Source organism: Silurus meridionalis, chromosome 16 (genome assembly GCF_014805685.1).
Source record: "Silurus meridionalis isolate SWU-2019-XX chromosome 16, ASM1480568v1, whole genome shotgun sequence".
Taxonomy (NCBI): Eukaryota; Metazoa; Chordata; class Actinopteri; order Siluriformes; family Siluridae; genus Silurus; species Silurus meridionalis.
The window spans coordinates 7,261,383-7,283,200 of NC_060899.1; the positions used below are offsets into that span (position 1 = coordinate 7,261,383).

The 21,818-nt window shown below is 36.1% G+C and overlaps 1 protein-coding gene across 1 annotated transcript; it reads left to right on the forward strand.

Moving 5' to 3' along the window:
* The first annotated feature begins 944 nt into the window (after positions 1–944).
* On the forward strand, positions 945–21,432 carry oprl1 (opiate receptor-like 1). The gene is made up of 4 exons (XM_046868935.1): positions 945–1,312; positions 1,591–1,809; positions 14,352–14,704; positions 19,773–21,432. The coding sequence occupies exons 2-4, from the start codon at positions 1,601–1,603 to the stop codon at positions 20,300–20,302; spliced, it is 1,092 nt and encodes a 363-aa protein (XP_046724891.1). The 5' UTR covers positions 945–1,312; positions 1,591–1,600; the 3' UTR covers positions 20,303–21,432.
* The last annotated feature ends 386 nt before the right edge of the window (positions 21,433–21,818 follow it).

A 21,818-nucleotide genomic window follows, 5' to 3' on the forward strand; every position in this document is an offset into this window, starting at 1 on the left:
TTTCAGACACTCTGGCCCATTCATCTAGCCATCACAACCTTGCTCAGTTCCTTATGCTTGCGCATTGTTTTTGCTACCAAATCATCAACTTCTGAAAATTGCTTGTTCACTTGACTTACAGTTACTTCTGTTATTATATAATCAATGTTATTCACTTTACATGTAAGTGGTTTTAATGTTATGGCTGATTGTTGTCATTCTTGACTTGTTGATTGTATGTTTGTCACCTATATCTATTACAGCTAAGCGTGCGCACTCCTGTAGCATCTCCATCAGGAATCCCAGTTTCAGGTTTATATAAATTAATGCAGCAGGTTGAGTATACTGCTAAGTATTGAAAAGAAGTGTCTCTAGATGATCTGCTTTGAATGGCTGCACATTGCAAGGTTCCCTGTGCTTGCTTTCTCTATGAGGCCGATCTGCAATGTATGCAATGTCAGGATCCCATGAAATAGGTAAATAGACTAAGAGACATTTTTGAGACATGTGGCAGGTTGTCAGCACGTTGGTTGAACGGAGGATGAGGTACTCTGTTATCAGTGCCAATGCATTTTTTTTTTTTTCAAGATTCGAGAGGCTTTTATTGTCATTTCTACTATACACAGTGGTACACAGTACACAGTAAAAACAAGACAACGTTCCTCCTGAACCCTGGTGCTACACTAAACAACAACATAGAGCTACAACACAACACAAGCTACCTAAAGTGCATTGAGTGCAACCTAGTGCAAACAGTGCAGACGAAACACAGTACAGACAGACAGTGCAGACATACAACACAAGACAACACGAGACAAGACACAAAGCCCAATGTAACTTTGAGGAACAAGTAGGTATGCGTTCTAAAATTAATCATTAAAGGCCTGACAAATTAACAAACAAATAAAACCTATGTAAAAAGAGAGAGAGAGAGAGAGAGAGAGAGAGAGAGATGCTGACTGCAGATTCGAGGTGCGACTGGAGATTCGCAAGAAGAAGCAAAAACCCATTAACGCACCTCCCCTTCCCCTTGGTACTCGTTGCCTTTCGCGAGAAAGAGGGTGAAAAACAAGCACGCACACACACACACACACACACACATACTGCTGCTCTCATCCTTGAGCCGTATTCAGTACTCTCGGAATTGCTTTCCTCTAAATTGCTCTTCGGAAAAACAGGCTGCTGAAAACCGCATGAGGTTGAGTGAATGATCTCAGCTACCTTTATCCAGTGAACCATCCCATTTTGGATTCAGATGCATCCGCATGAGCAGACGTATGTGTAGTCGTATTCGACAGATCACACGGATTTAAACATCTCTTCCTGCTTGACGGTATGTATCGTGCCATTAAAACGTCTCAGTGCAGCGACATTCCTCTAGAAAGCGATCTCAGAGGTGGTTCTTTGCATCGGTTTGGTGTGTATGTGATTGTGGTTAGTTGAGGTGTATTTGCATTTTCATGTATTGCAGTACCGTTCAGCCTATGGACGCCTTTTATAAACCACCCAATGCCTTAGCCTTCAGAACGACTGTTTACACTAAGCTAAAATGAAACCGCATGTATGGTAAGGACTATATCATCTGTTTCTTGTTGCGCTCTGAACCCACAGACGTCCCCAAATGGAGAACTTAAACGAGTCACTGGTCTTTGGGGATCCGAGGCATTTTCACCTTTATAACGAGTCGCTATTCCAAAACAACTTCAGTGAGTTCAGCGACGCGGACGACCTGTTTCCCCGCAGCGTGAGGATCACCATCGCACTGGTCTACATGATTGTGTGCATGGTGGGACTCGTAGGAAACTGCTTGGTGATGTATGTCATTATCAGGTAAGCTCATCTGGGTATCCACATAGCTAATTGTTTTGGGGAAAAATAATAATAGTTGACAAAACAATTGTTGAAACGATCCCATATGGACTTACTGAGAATTTGTGTGAAGAATTCATGTTGTTGGATTAGGAATGCAAGCCACAAATACTAACCCTACTGAGCAAAAACAAAAACATCCAGCATGGACTTACCTGCTACCAGCTTTCAAAACACAGGCCAAGCTGGTGAAACTGGCATACTATGTTTGCCAGGTGATAAGTCAGTTTGTTTTTCTCCTCAAAATTATATATATATATATATATATATATATATATATATATATATATATATATATATATATATATATATATATATATATATATATATATATATATATATATATATATATAATTTTTTAAATAACAGAAGTATGATGAGAAAACACACACGTGTGTGTATATATATATATATATATATATATATATATATATATATATATATATATACACACACATATATACCTGCTGCTTACAACCTGTCACACAGTCATAGTATTTGTGTATATGTGTGTGTGTGTGTGTGTGTGTGTATATTTATGTTTATGTACTTCTGTTATCTTAAAAAATAACAACTTGTGTTGGACTAGAGGTAGTGATCTCCTTTGTTTCCAACTAGGCCTTGTCAGATCTTTTTTATTTCTCACTATAATTTATATGCTGATTTCTAGAGAGAACACAAACTGTGTTTTTTGTGTGATGCACTTGTCCCAATTTTAGCTGTGTTTACTCTCTCTGCCTGTCTCTTCTTCTGTTACTTCTTCCTTAAGAATTATTTTTCAGTAGTTACAAACTGGACATGCCTACACACCATATTATATTTCACTGGAACATGTTTACTGCTATTTAGTGCAAAAGTAATAATAAGTTGACTCATTTTGTGTGGTTATCAATGGGATATAAATGATTCATCTGCAGACAGCCTGATTTCCCCCTACCCCCACCTACTCAACATTTGTCTGGTTGAAAGCTGTTACCTCTTTATACTGCCCTGAAATATGTGCAAATACAGGCATTGGTCCTTTTGTATGCAGTCAGTAAAGTTGTCTTAGGTGTGTATTTGTTACTTTTATTGATACTCATATAATTCAGACACTGAGAAGTGAAAATGCTATATAAGGTCACTGCATTTTCTAATATCAAAAGGACTCGTGGATTTTGCCTAGCAAACATGGACATTTGTAGGGTTCTTATGATGGATTTCAATGAGTTACAGTTAAGTCTGCTTACAATCAGGGCTGCTTACAACCTGTTACACAGTCATAGTATTTGACATGTGCAAATGCCTGAGTTGACACTTCATGTAAGGTTCTGGTTCAACTGTAAATACATATTTGCTAGTTAAAAAGAATCTACATACTTAAAAAAACTATATAAACTGTTTTTTTTAGCACCATAATGAATTAAGCTGTAGCTATTGTTAGGTTCCCTGTAATGCATGCTTACCAGACATTTATTTTTCAATACTAAATCACAATCATGCCTTTGTTTGTATACAAAGAAAAAAAAATAACCTTAAACAGTACATAATTGATCAGTATACTTTTTTACTATAGGCACATTCATGTAAACATACTTGAAGTGTGTGAGAAGACGGTACAAGTCCATTCATTGGCAAATGCAGGATGTTAACTGTGTAGTATGCTCATTACATACAAAGAAAAAGTGAAAACCACAGAAAAGGCTCCTCTTTGAAAAGTAAGGCCTTATTTATTAAACCTGAGCTGAACACATTACTAAGGTAAAGCTTCCTATAGCCGGTTTGACAAATAATTTTCACAAAAGTGTATTTCCATAATGTTAGTTGGTATTAAACAATTTTACACCTGCTGCCAATCATGTGTAAATGGTGAACAAATTGTTAAATAGTAAATAATGATCTATTTATTTGTACAAATATTTAATATCCACCTTATATAGTGATTTTGCTTGGCAGCTCTGTGCAGAGTACATCTTTTTAGAGACAGTCGAGATTTATTTGTAGAGTATGATGACTCGTTGCAAGAGGGACACAATTATTATCACCATTGGGAACTATACATAGGTTTCACCAATTATGCTGGTAATGCATTGACTGCAGAAGAGTATGCCTGACAATAGCATATCCTTCAATTTGTGCAATATTTTGATAAACAATAAAAAAAAAAAAAATATATATATATATATATATATATATATATATATATATATATATATATATATATATATATATACACACACACACACACACACACACACACACACACACACACACACATTAGGGCTGTCAAAATTAACGATTCATAACTTGTTAACGCTCATTTATTTTAATGGCACTAATTTCATTAATATGCAGTTAATGCAGCACACATTTCTGTTTAAAAAAATCACTAAAAATAAACATACATTTGCATAAAGTATCCATATTTGTCCATGCCCATGTTCATTGAAGTAATAAAATTTGATAAAAGGTGCATTTACAACAGATATGCAAGTAAGTTGCGATTAATCAGGAGTCAACTTGTGACAATCATGCAATTAATCCTGATTTAATATTTACATCAAATAAAAGCCCTAATATTATTGATATATATATATATATATATATATATATATATATATATATATATATATATATATATATATATATATATATATATATAAGGAAATGTATGTGTATATATATATATATATATATATATATATATATATATATATATATATATATATATATATATATATATATATAAATTAATTAATTAATTTAAGTTTTAATGGCTAAAGTTTACTCAAATATATAACATTATTTATAGTACGGTGGTGTATCAGGTCCCAAAAGGATTTGCAGCAAAAATATCTATATTTATATAGATATAATATATATTTATATCTATATTAATATAGATATTTTTGCTGCAAATCCTTTTGGGACCTGATACACCACCGTGTACCCTTGAAAAGAAAGTTATATTTTTGAGTAAACCTTAGCCATTAAAACTTAAATTTGCATCCAAATATTTTCCTTTTCTTGTTTTTTTTTTGTGTCAACATTTTAAAATTCTCATTCTCACCTATGTTATGACATTCTTTTTTGCTTATTATGTAATTGTGAATTGAAATTCATTTACATATACTTTTAACTAGTATTTGCTAGTCCCAAGGAGAGTTCTTGGGAAGGTCCTTTTTACATGCTATATATTTAGAATTTGCACTCATATATTTTCAAACGTTTTATCAATGAGGCCCAGTGATTATATGTGGATGACTTTTTATAATTTTTTACTTTTAAACCAATTGGAGTATTACACAACACTGGAGTGTTTAAAAATGCAAATATCATTGCTGGCTTGATGATTGGTCAATTCAGTGAACCTTGGGTGTCATTAATACTTGCATGAAACAAGTGTCAACAAATCAACAAAATTTTGGTTGATTTGTTTGATTTTAATCGTGACTTATTTAGGATATGTCTGAAAGACAGGTATTTGGTTTACTGTACTTAAGCAGTAATTCTTAATAAATTAACTGATTAATGCATATTGATTGAAATACACTATAAGTACTGTGGTACCTGACTTTTTCATCTATATGTTGTTCTTCCCCAAACCGAATTACCACGAAGTTGGAGCCACACAAATTAATCATTTTCTTCACTTGAACTAGGTTTGAACATTAACAGGTTTTCACTTAAACATGTATGTTATTGTAGCAGGTGCCCAGATTAGGTTTAGGATCCACTGTTACCCTGACAGTTACTAAAGCTAATGATGATATTCAAGATATTTTATTATGAAGTTATATATTCACTCATTTATAGCAATATTTACTTATTTAATTTCAGTAACTGCAATATATTTAAATACAAAAGCTAATGTAGAATGAAGTTTCCTAACAGTTGTTAAAATATATAATAAATATAATAGGACTGTCTTAATAGAAGAAGCTATGACTAAAACTGTGATCAGCTTGTCTTAAGGTTTTAAACTTATATACTTTAAACTATATATATATATATACTATGTGTGTGTAGCAATATTTTGAAATCAATATAGAATGTGATATGTAACTCATGATACTGCATATCCAATATCACCACAGCTTTCTGGATAAAGAGCGGCTATTCTGTAGTTTTTTTTCTTTCATAATAGAGAGGCACAGATGCTTAAATTATATGATCCGATTTAACAGTCACAGCATAAGTTATTTATGTAGTCTTGAAACTCATTTTGGTCAGGGATTTATTGTATTAAAAACCTTGGTTCATATTGGCTATGTTAAACAACAATAGTCAGTCAACAACTGAGCTAATCATTGATGGGTTATACAATAGTTTATGCAGATTTTGATTATTTGTTGGTTTATTTTGTTTACTATTAAAAAAACATTAATTAATACAACTATAAGTGTCTTTGTTAAATGTTTCATATGGTGCATTTACAATATAAGCTTATGCATACTGTCACTCATTGTAAGTATTTTCTGTACTATTACTACTGTGCTGCTAGAAACACAACCCAGTAATAATAATGATGCTGATATAATAATAATAATAATAATAATAATAATACCAATAATATAAACAACAATACTAATATAAAGCATTAACAGCAGCTGATCCAAAATGCAAGTGACATGGAAAAGCAGAGCAGCCATATGGTCCTTTAAAAAAGGGGATCACATATGTAAAGTAAAAAAAATGCACTTTATTTCAACTGTACTATACTGTAAAATATACTTTTTGTCATTATCCAAATATTATGGACCTGGCTTTGTATGCTTGTTATGATGATTAAAAACATAATGGTGTTTTTTTTACTTAGCTACTTAAAGAAAAACAAAAGAAACTATTTCTGTTGTAGCAAGAGTTATGGGAGCAGTTGCTTATTGTGACCTAGCTTTGATCGCAGTCTTGCCTCCTGTATAGATGAGGATCTGTTCTGCACATCCGGTGATCCCTCGGTTATCAAACTGCCTGCTGCCAATTAAGTGGAAGGCAGGGGTGGGGGTGGTGTCTGTAGAATGACTGTGGGGCAGGCTTAGTACCAGTGGTTACATAAGATTATTGATGGAGTATGGTGCATAAGCAGTATGGACAGGCTTTGCAATATGAGCAGTTAATAATGCTTCTACTTAGCAAGCGTTAATAGGTACATTTCATTGCTGTTTTGTAAGGAAAGACTCGTTGCATGAAACTTGAGGGTGAGCCAGAGATCATTAAGCTGGTTCTTTGTTTTCACAGTATGTCCACATTTAAAGGAATACAATTTTGTCAGTTATTCATTAAAACCAGTAAATAGAATTGTTTGTCTGTTTATTACAATGTTATTTATTTGATGAATTAAGCTAAAATATTCAATAAGGCCATAATTGCAATTTAATCAATAACATGATATTAATCTAACACTCATTTTAAAAAACAGCTGCAGATAAAACATTTTATTTCTGTTTGCATACTCAGGTCAATGTTTACTAATAGTTACTACTGTAGTTTACTTGTTTAAACCAACCAAAATATTTGCAAATATTTACTTTTGTGTAGGCCAACTTTATTGCTGTTTATGCTTAAAGGTAATAAAGAATGTACTGTAATTACACAAATTCTGATGTTTTGTTGTGTATTGCACTTCTATGAATGGACACAACAGAAAACTGTTTATGTTACAACATGTGCCAGAGCCAGATGGCAAATCTTGCACTACAAAGAAAGTAGAAGATGTGAAAACAAAACATGCCTCCTGTAAACAGCTGAAGTGGAAAATGCAAGTGGCAACAGAAACAGCTTCAGCAAACCTTAAACATGGCTAATTACTTAGCTCATGCAGGGTAGTGCATTTATTTCTTTTTAATTGACAGCTTCATGGTTTTATGTCTGAAATGATGTTTGTGGATTTATGAAGGTTTCTGCCAGAGATAATAATGGTGCATCTGTTGCATCCATAAATGGCTGATGTACAAGAGCTCATATTGCTGCTGCTCTCACCAGGATATCACAACTATTTGCACTAATGAACCCTCAGATGCCATTTTATGGGGGTTACAGATTTATTTCTGCAAGGATAATTCCCCCTTTGCCATTCACTGGACCTAGAACACAGCCCTATAATGTTCACTTCTTGCTCATAGATGGCTGTTAGCCCGTGTGTGTGAGAGAACGTGAGTCCATGCATACAGTATACTGTTTGGCATTCAAGCATTGTATTCAGTGTTCACAGCTGTTTATGTGCAGATACCAAACGACATTAGTAACAGTGGTATCTTTAGACCATGTTAACTGTCACTGTGTTTTCAAAATTTCACAGAAAGCCCTTTGATGTAATTCTAAAAATTGTATTTAAACAGTGTTAAAGGTTAGTTACACCCTACTAATGTTTCAAAATAGAAAATGCATTAGACTCTATTAACAAATCTTTGTTGAATATTTATTTAGAATATGATGTATATTTGTGCTTCTGTTACCATCATGGGGCAAAGTTTACACTCCTTTTAGTTTTATGTTTTTATTTATTTGCGCACAAATAAAAATCCTGTGATCCTCAAAAAACTGTGTAAACAAAAAACAAACAACAGTTAAGAAAAATAAATAAATAAATAAATAAATAAATAAATAAATAAATACATACATACATACATACATACATACATAATGCAGTCATGTCCCCCTTTAATGTCAAATAAGTATACCTCTTCCAAAAGCATATAGAGAGTAAATAGTCGTTGGGTGTTGAAATTCACAATATTAGTTCCCTTTCAGGAACTTGAGCTGCGCTGAAACGCTTTGTGAACGCCTCACGTTGTCCACGCTCTGAATCACGTGTGAAATCCGGCCAATAGGCAGGTCGTGACATCATCCGATGCTCAAACGGCTCTCAAGATGGCTATACACGCTCTCCACTCCCGGGGAGCACTCTTAGAGGAGAGTGATCATCCCTGCGGCTCAGGTCCCGCTTTTGCCGAGGCAAAGCAGCGCTGAAGGTCGTGGGGCTCGCAGGCCAAGCTAGCAGAAGGCATGGAGACGGATAAGTCCTTTCCTCGAGGAAAGCACTCGCTCTGGCATTTTCTTCTCCTGACGCGTGCGACGCAGAGCTCTGGGTTTCTTCCTCCGAGGAGGGAGAAATTTTGGAAGATAGCGAGCTCACGGCCTCCTCACAGCCTGTGCTGTTCAAGAAACTCCGGGAGGTAATGACACGAGCTGTGTCCAAGCCATAGTTAGCTTGGCCAGGTGAAAAGCAGCAAGCTGAGTTCCCAGCAAGTTGGATGAGCGTTTCCTGCGTCCAGCGTCACAGCCTCCACGCCAGAGTCTACCGTTTTTTCCTGACCAAGGTCTTGGGAGACCCCATATGCAGCCCGAGCCTTTTCCTCGCAAACTTTTCTGTACGCAGACATAGTTGGGTTTAAGAAGTGCAGCTATGGGGAGATGCCCAGGGTCGAAGAGACGCTAGCTGGCTATATCTCCCCAGGTGCATCGCTGAAGGCTCCGGTATTGCCTACCAGGCAGTTGAAAGCGACTTCGGCTTTACAGGAAGTGTGCACCCTCTTTAGGAAAGGGGCCATCGAGGTGGTTCCTCCCTTAGTCAGAGAGTCAGGCTACTACAGCCAGTACCATGCTGAGTCAAGGCTCATTTAACCCAGAGTATGTTATTTGTATGTTAGTTAGTTATTTGTCTTTTTTTCAAGCAAATTATCAGTTGCAGAATAAAATTATAAATTCGGTAACAGGAAACTGCTGGAGGAGTGTCATCATTCACTGGACACACACACCCATTTGTTAGCTTCACTGATCACAAAAACCTAGAGTGCTTTTGAACAGGTAAATGCCAAACTCAACCCACAAAAGCTCAGTTTCAGTTCACTAAATCATATCTCTTTCTTTAAGAATCTATAGGCAGGGTGCAGTGCCTGTCCAGCCAGAGAACTGTTTGTAGTAGAATCTCTACAGGAATACCTTGTCATTTAGGGGAAGTGGTAGCTCTATGGTTAAGAGTCTGTATTGCCAGGTTACGGATTGGAAGTTTGGGGTTCAAGCTATAAGCTTTCACTATTGACCTTGAGCAAGGCCCTCAACTCTCTCTGCTCTAAGGGTGCTGTATGATCTCTGTCTTCAGCTTCGTTACAAGCTGGGATATGTTAAAAAAGAATTTCAATGTGCCCCAGCTCTAGGTTAGCACAAGTGAAATTTAAAGACAGTGTCGCTATTCGTGCTCCCCCAGAAACTGGGAACCCTGGACGACGTTCCAGGCCAAAGCCCAAGGAACTTACGGATCTGAGGAGCGTCATCTTTAAGAAAAGGGCTTCGGCTAAGAGATCCTCAGTGCACGGTGCCCATCCTTTTCGGTGCCCGCCCTCCTCTGTGCCCTCAGGGGATCGGCTCATTAACCCTGCCACTGGTATGAGTGCTTCAGGACTGGTATGAGTGCCCAAATGACTCATTAATGTACCATCAATATAACAAAACTGTTTTAAAGGTTAGTGAAAACATAAAACAAAAATAAACTACTTAACAAAGTACTAATTCAGGTGCTTAATGAAGTTATAGGTCTTTATTCTTGTTTGCATTCATCCAATGATCCAACTACTCAGACAGACAGGGGAAATACCTTCTATCACCATATGCATGACTTCCTTTTTCACTGAACAGTGCCAGAGTCTCAGTGGGAGGTTGATGCAGAGTATGGTTTCATCAATTTTGTTTCATCAATGTTTTAAATCTCATATGAAACCAATGAATGGAGGGTTGCAGTTGGATGGAAATGATATTGTTTGTATCTGCCAGGAATGATTTCACTCTTTACAGTAATGCTGAGCAGAAAAGCATGCATAAAATTTCAGCCTACAGGAACAATAATAGAAGACCACATTGGGTTTCATTCCTCTTATCCAGGAAAAGAAATCTAAGGCCTAAGGTTATTTTGGCAATCAAATCATTAAAACTGGACAGATTTGAAGTAGGGGTGGAACCACCTGTGATCTTCTGTATTTGTAGTCAATACACTTCGGAGTTTAGTGCATGCAACCAAGATAAACTTCTGCTTATAATTGCTATAACAAGTGACTGTGACAAGTGATAAGTTATATACTTACTGTCAGCTAAAAAAAAGAAAATTCTCACTACGCTGTTGCTCACTCAATGTTTTTTATTTTTTTAAGTACAGTATATTACAGCATTCTGTGTAATCTCTAGATCTTGTTTTGTGTAAAATTCTCAGCAGTTTCTGAAATCTATAACTCTGGGGTACCAACAACCATACAATGACCAAAGTCACAGAAATAAAACTTTTTCCTTCTTCTCTTGTTTGAATAACATTAAGATGACATTTAGCATTGTATGGCTGTCACATGATCTGCTGATTAAATAACTACATGAGTTTACAGGTGTATATTTTTAATTTTATGAATTTGTAATTTTTTTAATTTATTTTTTTACAGACAAATTGGATTGAAAGACCTTTACTTAGATTGATTCCTTGTGCTTTTGTTGTTTATTTTGCAGATTAGGTTTCTCTGGGCACAGCTTGGTTCATTATTATAACCCCAGTAGCTCATTCAGATCTCATATCCTCTTTCACCAGCTTTTCCCCTCTTGTTCCCTCTTTAGCTGCAGCTAATGACCTGAGACCAGCCCACACATTCATGTATCTGTAGATACGCAAGAAGCATGGTGGGAATGTTTTATAGACAGACAGAGGGGTGTTCTGGTAATGGTTCTGTATTTGGTTCACGTTTACAAACATTGTTATTGTTTGATGAACGAATAATCAATCTGATTAAATATGTTACTGTGCAATATTCAAATGATTATATTTCATATCAGAGAATTAAAAATTCAGTTTTACATTTTAGATTGGCATTAATTAATGTAATATGATTATTTTTGTGTTGATAAAATATAGTATCTATACAGTATATGATAAGAAGTTCTATAAATCTGAATAAGTAAATACTGCAGAATAGAGCAGCCAGTAGTATGGAGAATTCTAGACAGTAACAGATTAGCATTCTACATTTTTTCCTAGTCTGTCACATTGTTTAATAAAGAAGCTTTAAATTTGCCTATACATAGCTAATGGTGTCTTTTGAAATACACTCCCATACTTCCCTAAGAAGAAAGAGTGTGAGCTAAAAAAGAAAGGCGAGAAAAAATGATGGAAACAATAAAACATGTATGAGGATATAATCAAAGAAAGCTCCTCATTATAATAATTAGGTTCCTCAGCATTCACCTGCCACAGCATAAAACAGCCCCAAACACAAAGAACTCAAAAGGACTGATGCCAAATAGAGTCAGTCCAGGAAATGACATGGAAATGAAAGCCGACTTTCCAGGCAACTGGTTTATGAAATAGAGTTAGCTTGTTAATTGTTGACTCTAATGAAATCTTGACCCTTACAATCTTTTTCAGTTACTCCTTCCTAAATGATGCTATCCTTACCATGAATTCAGAAAAATCTTAAGGCAAATTATGATGCTAAGCATTCTAATTATCCAAGGGATATATTATACTAAGCACATAATCCAGTTAATATGACATTCATTTCTAAAAAACATTTGAAACTCAAGCAATTAATGAAAGAATTTACATTTTCTGTCTCATTGGAATGGAATTTATTTTTTGCTTGTTTTACCAGAAGTAAGCTTTTGTGCCAAGTCCCAGTGATTCCGTATTCATATTTGTATGGTATAAACATTCATATTTACAATAAAAAATATATCATATACAGGGTTATTAAAAAAGAATGAACAGATTTCATTATGCAATATTTTATTAAGGAAAAGTAATACAAAACTCCAGCCAAGTCACAAGTAATATACTTTAGTATTATACTATATATATTATAATCTATATTATACTTCAATCAACTTAGATAACTTCTCTTTCAAATGGTCACTGACTCATTCCATGACAATGCTTAGAGAACTGAAGCAATGCGTCATGATTTTGGTTCATTTTTTTTTTTTAATAACCCTGTATAATATATTAAAACAAATCATTTATTGTATTGTAATATTTTTTTTCTGTATCTTTGTGTGTTTCAGTCAGTCTGGTTTTTTTTAAGGCCTGACCTTTTTGGTAATAAAGGGACACAATGGGTCTTGATGGTAACTTAAGTTGTTTTAGGAAGAAACAGTAAAGCATTGTTTAGCTAACACATTTATAGACACATTTAAAAAAAAATGTTGTGGAAAAGCTTTCCAGAAAAGTGGAAGCTGTTATAGCTGCAAAGTGTCCAACTCCATATTAAAGACTATATGATTAGTCTATGTATTTAGAATGCAATATCATTACAGTCCCTGTCGGTATAATTGTCAGGTTTTCCAATACATATAGTGTATTATATTATACAGTCCATATAGTGTACAGTATGTCAAACTAAAACACTAGCTATGCTTATAACTTGTTGTCTAATCAATCCCAGCTCTTGACAGGTACGATTGCAATGAGAATACTGATTTTATTTACAGTACAGACCAAAAGTTTGGACACACCTTCTCATTCAAAGAGTTTTCTTTATTTTCATGACTATGAAAATTGTAGAGTCACACTGAAGGCATCAAGGGCTATTTGACCAAGAAGGAGCGTGATGGGGTGCTGCGCCAGATGACCTGGCCTCCACAGTCACCGGACCTGAACCCAATCGAGATGGTTTAGGGGTGAGCTGCACCGCAGAGTGAAGGCAAAAGGGCCAACAAGTGCCAAGCATCTCTCAGGGAACTCCTTCAAGACTGTTGGAAGACCATTTCAGGTGACTACCTCTTGAAGCTCATCAAGAGAATGCCAAGAGTGTGCAAAGCAGTAATCAAAGCAAAAGGTGGCTACTTTGAAGAACCTAGAATGAGACATTTTTCAGTTGTTTCACACTTTTTTATTATGTATATAATTCCATATATAATTCCACGTGTTAATTCATAGTTTTGATGCCTTCAGTGTGAATCTACAATTTTCATAGTCATGAAAATAAAGAAAACTCTTTGAATGAGAAGGTGTGTCCAAACTTTTGGTCTGTACTGTATGTCTCTTGCCAGAGGTTTTAATGTTTAATGTCTGGTGTAATGGTTTTAATTCACATAATTTGTCTTGTCACTCAATTTTATCTCTAGATTTTTTTTTACTTTATTATTGCTATTATAATAAGAATTTTTATTGCCATAGTACAAATATTTGTTTTTTTGTCTAAATTTTCCTTTCCTTTACTGTACAGCAGCATTTTACATTTCCTATTGTGTGCTTACTGGGGTTATGTTTTGTGGGTGTCACTATATTCTGTTACCTGTGTCAGTTTAACACTTGCATTTCATGGGTGATCAGCATATTTTTGCATTTCTAACACTTTTCTAAATGTTGCTTTGAATTACACAAAAATTTCCACATACACCTTAACTAAAATAATAATAATTAAGGCCCAATATGCTAGAAAAAGTAATAATCCAAGTTAACATGAATTCTCATAATATTTTCTAAAATATTTTGAATTGAACCTGTATATTTCTTGTTCACACTTTCAATCTTAATCTTTCTCTTTTGCTATCAGGTACACCAAGATGAAGACAGCCACCAATATCTACATCTTTAACCTGGCTTTGGCTGACGCACTGGTTCTGGCCACTCTACCTTTCCAGGGCACAGATGTGTTCCTAGGTTTCTGGCCCTTTGGCAACACATTGTGCAAGGCAGTGGTTTCCATAGACTACTACAACATGTTTACTAGTGTCTTCACCCTTACTGTGATGAGCATGGACCGCTATGTGGCTGTGTGTCATCCTGTCAAAGCTCTGGATATGAGGACGCCCCACAAAGCCAAGGTGGTCAACATATGCGTGTGGCTACTGGCCTCTGCCATTGGCGTGCCGGCCATGGTGCTTGGAGATGTTGAGGATGACCATGGTAAGTGTTTGTATATGTGTGTATGGTTATATAATGTATCAGTGGTGGGCCGTGCATTTGGTACCTGGGCCTTCAGTGGGGACTTACCCGACTTAATACCACCACTATCATGTCGCATTTCGCATATGGAGGGTGAATACCATTTTACTAAAGCAAGAAACCCAGTTAAGACAACTCCAAACCTCTACACTACCACCACAACTGTGCCACGTACATCATCTGGAGAGTTCAGAATCAATATTTGTCTAATAACATGACAAAAACATTAAAAATGTAAATAAAATACAACCGACTCACCAGAGATGCATAAGTACGGCTCGTATTTACTGGTCTGGAAGTGGAGAACAAACCCTTTCCCGGACTGAGACAAGCTAGCTAGCTTCGGGGTTGGCCGACCTCTCCTCACGATGTCTAGCTTTTCTTTGAAAATATATTTTTAAGTATGTCTGAGACCAAATCAATTACTCTAACTCCGTATGTGTAAAAAAAGTCTAACTCAGATGTAATTATGTATGAAGAGCGCTATAGACGGTTTTTGCCAGTTGAACATGGCTGTAACAGTTTCCCTCTGACCAATCAATCAGAGGATGAAAAAATGCTGCACTATTCTGGGCCAGATAGCTGGCCCTGTAAGGTGAATATGAAATCTGATTGGTTAAAGAAACAAACCTATTGGTATTCTCAATGGTAAAAGGGCCAGCAGGACAGACTTTGCAAGCCCTGGGCAGATTAGATCGACATGGCAGCACATAAAGGATAAAATCTGATTGGACAAAAAAAAAAAAAAAATGTAACATCGACATACACGTACTGGAAGCAGTGCAGCCAAGAGAAACAATACAAAATGAAGAGAATAAACTGTTGGGAATAAATTGATACAATTTCATGGAACAAATATTAGAATTTAGGGTGTAAATGTAGGTCAGTGCGTCTGATATTGTTTAGGCCAGCAGCGAAGGCTTTGTTGGCCCTGACCGCCTGCCACCGTAATATATAGAGTGAGAAAAATAAGTATTTGAACACCCTGCTATTTTGCAAGTTCTCCCACTTAGAAATCATGGAGGGGTCTGAAATTGTCATCGTAGGTGCATGTCCACTGTGAGAGACATAACCCAAAAAAAAAAATCCAGAAATCACAATATATGATTTTTAAACTATTTATTTGTATGATACAGCTGCAAATAAGTATTTGAACACCTGTCTATCAGCTAGAATTCTGACCCTCAAAGACCTGTTAGTCTGCCTTTAAAATGTCTGCCTCCACTACATTTATTATCCTAAATTAGATGCACCTGTTTGAGGTCGTTAGCTGCATAAAGACACCTGTCCACCCCATACAATCAGTAAGAATTCAACTACTAACATGGCCAAGACCAAAGAGCTGTCCAAAGACACTAGAGACAAAATTGTACACCTCCACAAGGCTGGAAAGGGCTACGGGAAATTGCCAAGCAGCTTGGTGAAAAAGGTCCACTGTTGGAGCAATCATTAGAAAATGGAAGAAGCTAAACATGACTGTCAATCTCCTCGGACTGGGGCTCCATGCAAGATCTCACCTTGTGGGGTCTCAATGATCCTAAGGAAGGTGAGAAATCAGCCCAGAACTACACGGGAGGAGCTGGTCAATGACTTGAAAAGAGCTGGGACCACCGCTTCCAAGGTTACTGTTGGTAATACACTAAGACGCCATGGTTTGAAATCATGCATGGCACGGAAGGTTCCCCTGCTTAAACCAGCACATGTCCAGGCATGTCTTAAGTTTGCCAATGACCATTTGGATGATCCAGAGGAGTCATGGGAGAAAGTCATGTGGTCAGATGAGACCAAAATAGAACTTTTGGGTCATAATTCCACTAAACGTGTTTGGAGGAAGAAGAATGATGAGTACCATCCCAAGAACACCATCCCTACTGTGAAGCATGGGGGTGGCAGCATCATGCTTTGGGGGTGTTTTTCTGCACATGGGACAGGGCGACTGCACTGTATTAAGGAGAGGATGACCGGGGCCATGTATTGCGAGATTTTGGGAAACAACCTCCTTCCCTCAGTTAGAGCATTGAAGATGGGTCGGGGCTGGGTCTTCCAACATGACAATGACCCGAAGCACACAGCCAGGATAACCAAGAAGTGGCTCTGTAAGAAGAATATCAAGGTTCTGGCATGGCCTAGCCAGTCTCCAGACCCAAACCCAATAGAGAATCTTTGGAGGGAGCTCAAACGCTGTGTTTCTCAGCGACAGGCCAGAAACCTGACTGATCTAGAGAAGATCTGTGTGGAGGAGTGGGCCAAAATCCCTCCTGCAGTGTGTGCAAACCTGGTGAAAAACTACAGGAAACGTTTGACTTCTGTAATTGCAAACAAAGGCTACTGTACCAAATATTAACATTGACTTTCTCAGGTGTTCAAATACTTATTTGCAGCTGTATCATACAAACAAATACATTGTGATTTTTTTTTTTTGGTTATGTCTCTCACAGTGGACATGCACCTACAATGACAATTTCAGACCCCTCCATGATTTCTAAGTGGGAGAACTTGCAAAATAGCAGGGTGTTCAAATACTTATTTTCCTCACTGTATATATATTGAAAATATATATATATATTTACAGCATTTGGCTGACTGTCTTACTCAAAGTATTTTAACAATCAAAGTGTTCTGTTGTTTTCATTAAAATCATGTTTTTGTAAAAATGTAAAAAAGTATATAGTGGTGTTAATTAGTGCATAAGCACATCAATTTCAAAATGTCATGTTTAAGCAATTATAGTTTATGTAGTAACAGCCCAAATAGATTACAAGGCATGTGAAAACCAATTAACTATACTTGTGACAACAAATCCTAAAGAAAGTGCTAGTAAAATTCATTTTCAAATCAGATTTTCTCTTCATTAATTATTGCTAAATATAGAATTTTTTCTACAACAGTGTTTTCTGACAAATAAAAATAGATCAATACTGTGTTCACCAGCATAAGTAGTCAATAATTTCTTTTTTTTTTTAATGAATTGTCATTTAATAATTGGAAAAGTGAGGTTGATGCAAATGCAGTAAAATTTGCTGAAAAATAGTGCAAACAATTGTACCAAACACAAGCAAAAACCAACCAATTAAAAACATGAAAAACTTCTCTGAGCCCTGTATTTCTTGCAAAAGAATAAATCAGACAAATAGAATGAAACCCACATCAGCAGAACCTGAAATGCTTTTAATGCTTTGGGGAAAATAAGAAATCTATTGTGCAAAATTTGGTGGGTATTTTTAGATCAAAAATATTGCTAAATAACTCCATAGTAGTTTAACTGAAAAGTGTTTGTCTTATTGTCTTGAGATTGTAAATGTGAATCTGTGGCCAGGATCCCAATTGAACAAAACTGCCTGGGCTGTCTGGGTAGAAGGGAAGGCATACTTTCTCTCCATTTCTTGTTTGCTTTTTATAAGCACCTAGAAAGCATGCTCTGAAGTGTTTAATGCAAATCTGAATTTCTGATAGATTGATTTTTCTTTTTCCAAGAATTATTACTAGAATTTTTAACCCTAATTTTTTAAAATCATAATTTTCCTCTCAGAAAAGTATTAAAATTACATCTTCAGCTTTTGCCTACTCTTATTTCATAAAATTCAGAAGTTCCCTTAGTTTATGATGGTTTGCATATATATTTATTTATGTGATTTTATAGAATTTAAGCAACAGTGAAATTCTGAAAACAAAATACAAGTTAAACTTTTTTAACGGTATTGATAGAGTGGTATAGCACAAACTTGACTCACAAGACTGTTTGCAGTTTACTTAACAGTAGGGCAACAAAATGTCAGAGACATGATTACTACTTTACACCTCTTGGCGCATAGGTATTTGAAAGAAAGAGGACATGTACAAACAGGTGATAAATGAAAGAAAAAAATGGAAATTCTGTGGTGATGTGGGTAGCATTTTTAGCATAGTTTGCTCACATTAGATGAAAAAGTCTGCAAATCAAAGCAATGCTATTCTGACTGATATGCTTTATCCTACTGTGACAATTTATGAGTGAACCACAAATGAGGACACTGGAGGCAGTCTTGTGACAACCTTTTTTTTACTTCCTCATGTTTACTAAAACACACATATGCTCAACTACCTCTCTTGCACTAGTTTTGCCTTTATAGATTCACAAATTGGTGCTCGACCACACCCCTGCCTCCACACCTAAATTTCTATTCTGATAGGAGGGGTCTTATCCAGGATGAAAGTGATTCCATGTAAATATTATGATGATGCTTTTGGTTTTAAATGATGTTTGGCTCACAAGTAAAATCCCAGAGAATTGTGACAAGGTCCATTAAAGCTGATGAGGTGGCTTGTGATTGCTCCACACCTCATACTATGCTGGCGTTTCATTCTTAATTTCCATGCATATGTAGTTTATTGCATTTGACCACTCACGCTGATCTTTCAAATCTTATAGTGATTTTTGATTTTCCAGGGGGTCTAACTGTTGCAGAAACTTTTTTTTGTTTTTTGCCTTTTTAATTTTATATAACATATGCTGCAACACAATACCCTGAAACTGTTATACACAAAGATGCTTTTATATTGCATTAGCTGACCATGCCCACACAATTGATTGCTAAATCAGATATAATTTGTACTTTACTTCAGAAATAAAGCCCATTTTTTTCATTGTGTGGTTATTTAGTGATCAAATTAAGTACTCAGTGTGAGCTCTCTCCAATCCATACACCATTTAAGGCCCACTAAATCTTTCTTTTTTTTCTAAATTCTGTTATCAAAAGTTTTAATATGCATTTGGAAAAATCATCAATAAACAAAGATGATGTTGGTTTGGCTATGAGCAGAAGGGTAAAGTAAGAAGATGAAGATGTGTGTAAAAACAATCCTAGACAGCCCTCTAAAGAATCCAGGAATCCAGTACTATGAAGAAGTTAAAGACATATATGGACAGATATTCAGTGTTGCAAAATTGAGTCTTGTTCTTGCTCAATAATTATTTTAATTTAGTATTACATGAATGTAAGCTAGTCATATCCTGAAACACTTCATTAAATATCCTGTTATATGCTTACAGGCATTGAGTGCATCTTGGTTCTGCCAGACCCTCGCAGCTATTGGGATCCAGTGTTCGGCACGTGCGTGTTTCTGCTCTCCTTCCTGATCCCAGTGGCCATTATTAGTGTGTGTTATAGCCTGATGGTGAAGCGCCTGCGTAATGTGCGTATTTTGTCTGGTTCCAAGGAGAAGGATCGCAACCTGCGTCGCATCACACGTATGGTGCTGGTGGTGGTTGCAGCATTTGTTGTGTGTTGGACGCCCATCCAGATCATGGCGCTTGCACAGTCACTGGGTGTAAATCTGGGCAGTGTGCATACTGTGGTGCTCATGCACTTCTGCATTGCACTTGGTTATGTCAACAGCAGCCTAAACCCAGTACTCTATGCTTTTCTGGATGAGAACTTTAAGCGCTGCTTCCGTGAGTTCTGCCAACCACCGTCACCTTTCAGCCTGGATGCACAGCAGCAGTCGGGCCGCATGCACAGCGTGGCACGAGATGTTGCCTACAACTGCAAAACTACAGAGGCAAACAGTAATGCTGCATGACTAGGCGTGGAGCTGCCCCTGGTCAGCCCGGAACAGCCACCAAATCCAGGGACAGGACACTCTAATTCAGAGCTCACTCAGATCACCGTTCTCTAGCACTGTCTAGGGGTGGAGGAATGGGAGGAACAAGGACTGAGGGTGGGGTCAAAATCAGTGACACATCTACTCTTAGGGACAAAGGGGCTCACTTTTTGTCTTGTGCAGATTTGGTATTAATGTCATCTTTTAGCTGATTTTTTTTTTTTCTAAACATTCCTTTTATTTGGTGGTGACACTAAAGAGATATTTTAGAGTATTTACAGCATTTGGTATTCATTTCAATGGGACTACATTGCCTTAAATAGATTATAAACTCTGTTAAAGTTAAAGCTTGTGTGACCTGGATGGAGCATGAATCACATTATTTTTAACATATTACCTTCCAGTTAACCACATTCCATTTAAACATACAAAACAGAGACTTAACTGTTAAAGACAAATGATTATTTAAAATGCATTTTTTTTTCTGTTTGTCTTGTAACGAAAAGAGAAAAATATAAGTATTGCATTGTTTCATGGCAGTTTTATGCTCTAGCGCAATTTGTAAAGAAAGTAAAAAATATAGTGCATTCAGTGTTATATTTATCGGTGCATACAATGAAGTATTAGCATGAGTCTTAGTATTCTTGCAGTCATCTGTCAACCATACCTCTGATATTCTTGAATGTTTTAAGTGTACCCAGCATCTTGGTTCGCTACCTCGTGGTATGGTGAGTCAGAAACAAGGAGTGAGCTTTTCCATCAGTTTACATCACTGACCACTGAATGTCAAATGACTTTTTAAAGAAGCCAAAAAAAAATTACAAAATGGTAGAATGGTTTCTTTTCAGTATTATCAAAGACACTGTAAACTTAAATGCTTTATGTATGCTGTATTCAATGTTGTAATGATTTGTTCACTTGATGAAATGTATTGGTTTATTTATAGAATTATTTATTATTGTAGAGCATTGTTGGAAATACAGGTGCTGAAGCTGTCATGTAAGTTATCACTATGGAGTGTAAACTATTTCTATATTCTGAGGCTAATATTGGAAATTCTATATATTTTTTTGCTCTATGTGTGCATTAAATTACATTAAATGACACTGCAAAGATCTTTTTCTTTTTCCCAAATAAGCAGTAATCAATAAAACACAAGGAAGAAGAAATAGAGATGTGGGGTATTTACATTGAAAAAGACTTTGCATGGGCCTCACAAACAAAGCACAGAAAAACATAGCCCTGCTAAATATAAATAAGATTTTTAGACTTTAAGTGTTATTATACATGACAAATCTCTTTTTGGGCAGACACAACATTTTCACATTTTCTTTTTTCATTTTCTGTCAATTTTCCCTCTTCATTTCACTGTATGCTATTCATGACATTCTATTTTACTTAACTACCTAAATATAGCAGGTCCTTTTCCGAAATTAAATTGGGAATAAGGAATCTGGCTATGGAATTATCTAAGGATCTTTTGTGTGGCCCAATG

Excerpts from the sequence above, each read along its gene's own strand:
- oprl1 (XM_046868935.1), top strand. The coding sequence starts at position 1,601 with ATGGAGAACTTAAACGAGTCACTGGTCTTTGGGGATCCGAGGCATTTT. Across the intron at positions 1,810-14,351 it reads GTGATGTATGTCATTATCAG|GTACACCAAGATGAAGACAG; the intron begins GTAAGCTCATCT and ends TTTTGCTATCAG. Across the intron at positions 14,705-19,772 it reads AGATGTTGAGGATGACCATG|GCATTGAGTGCATCTTGGTT; the intron begins GTAAGTGTTTGT and ends ATATGCTTACAG.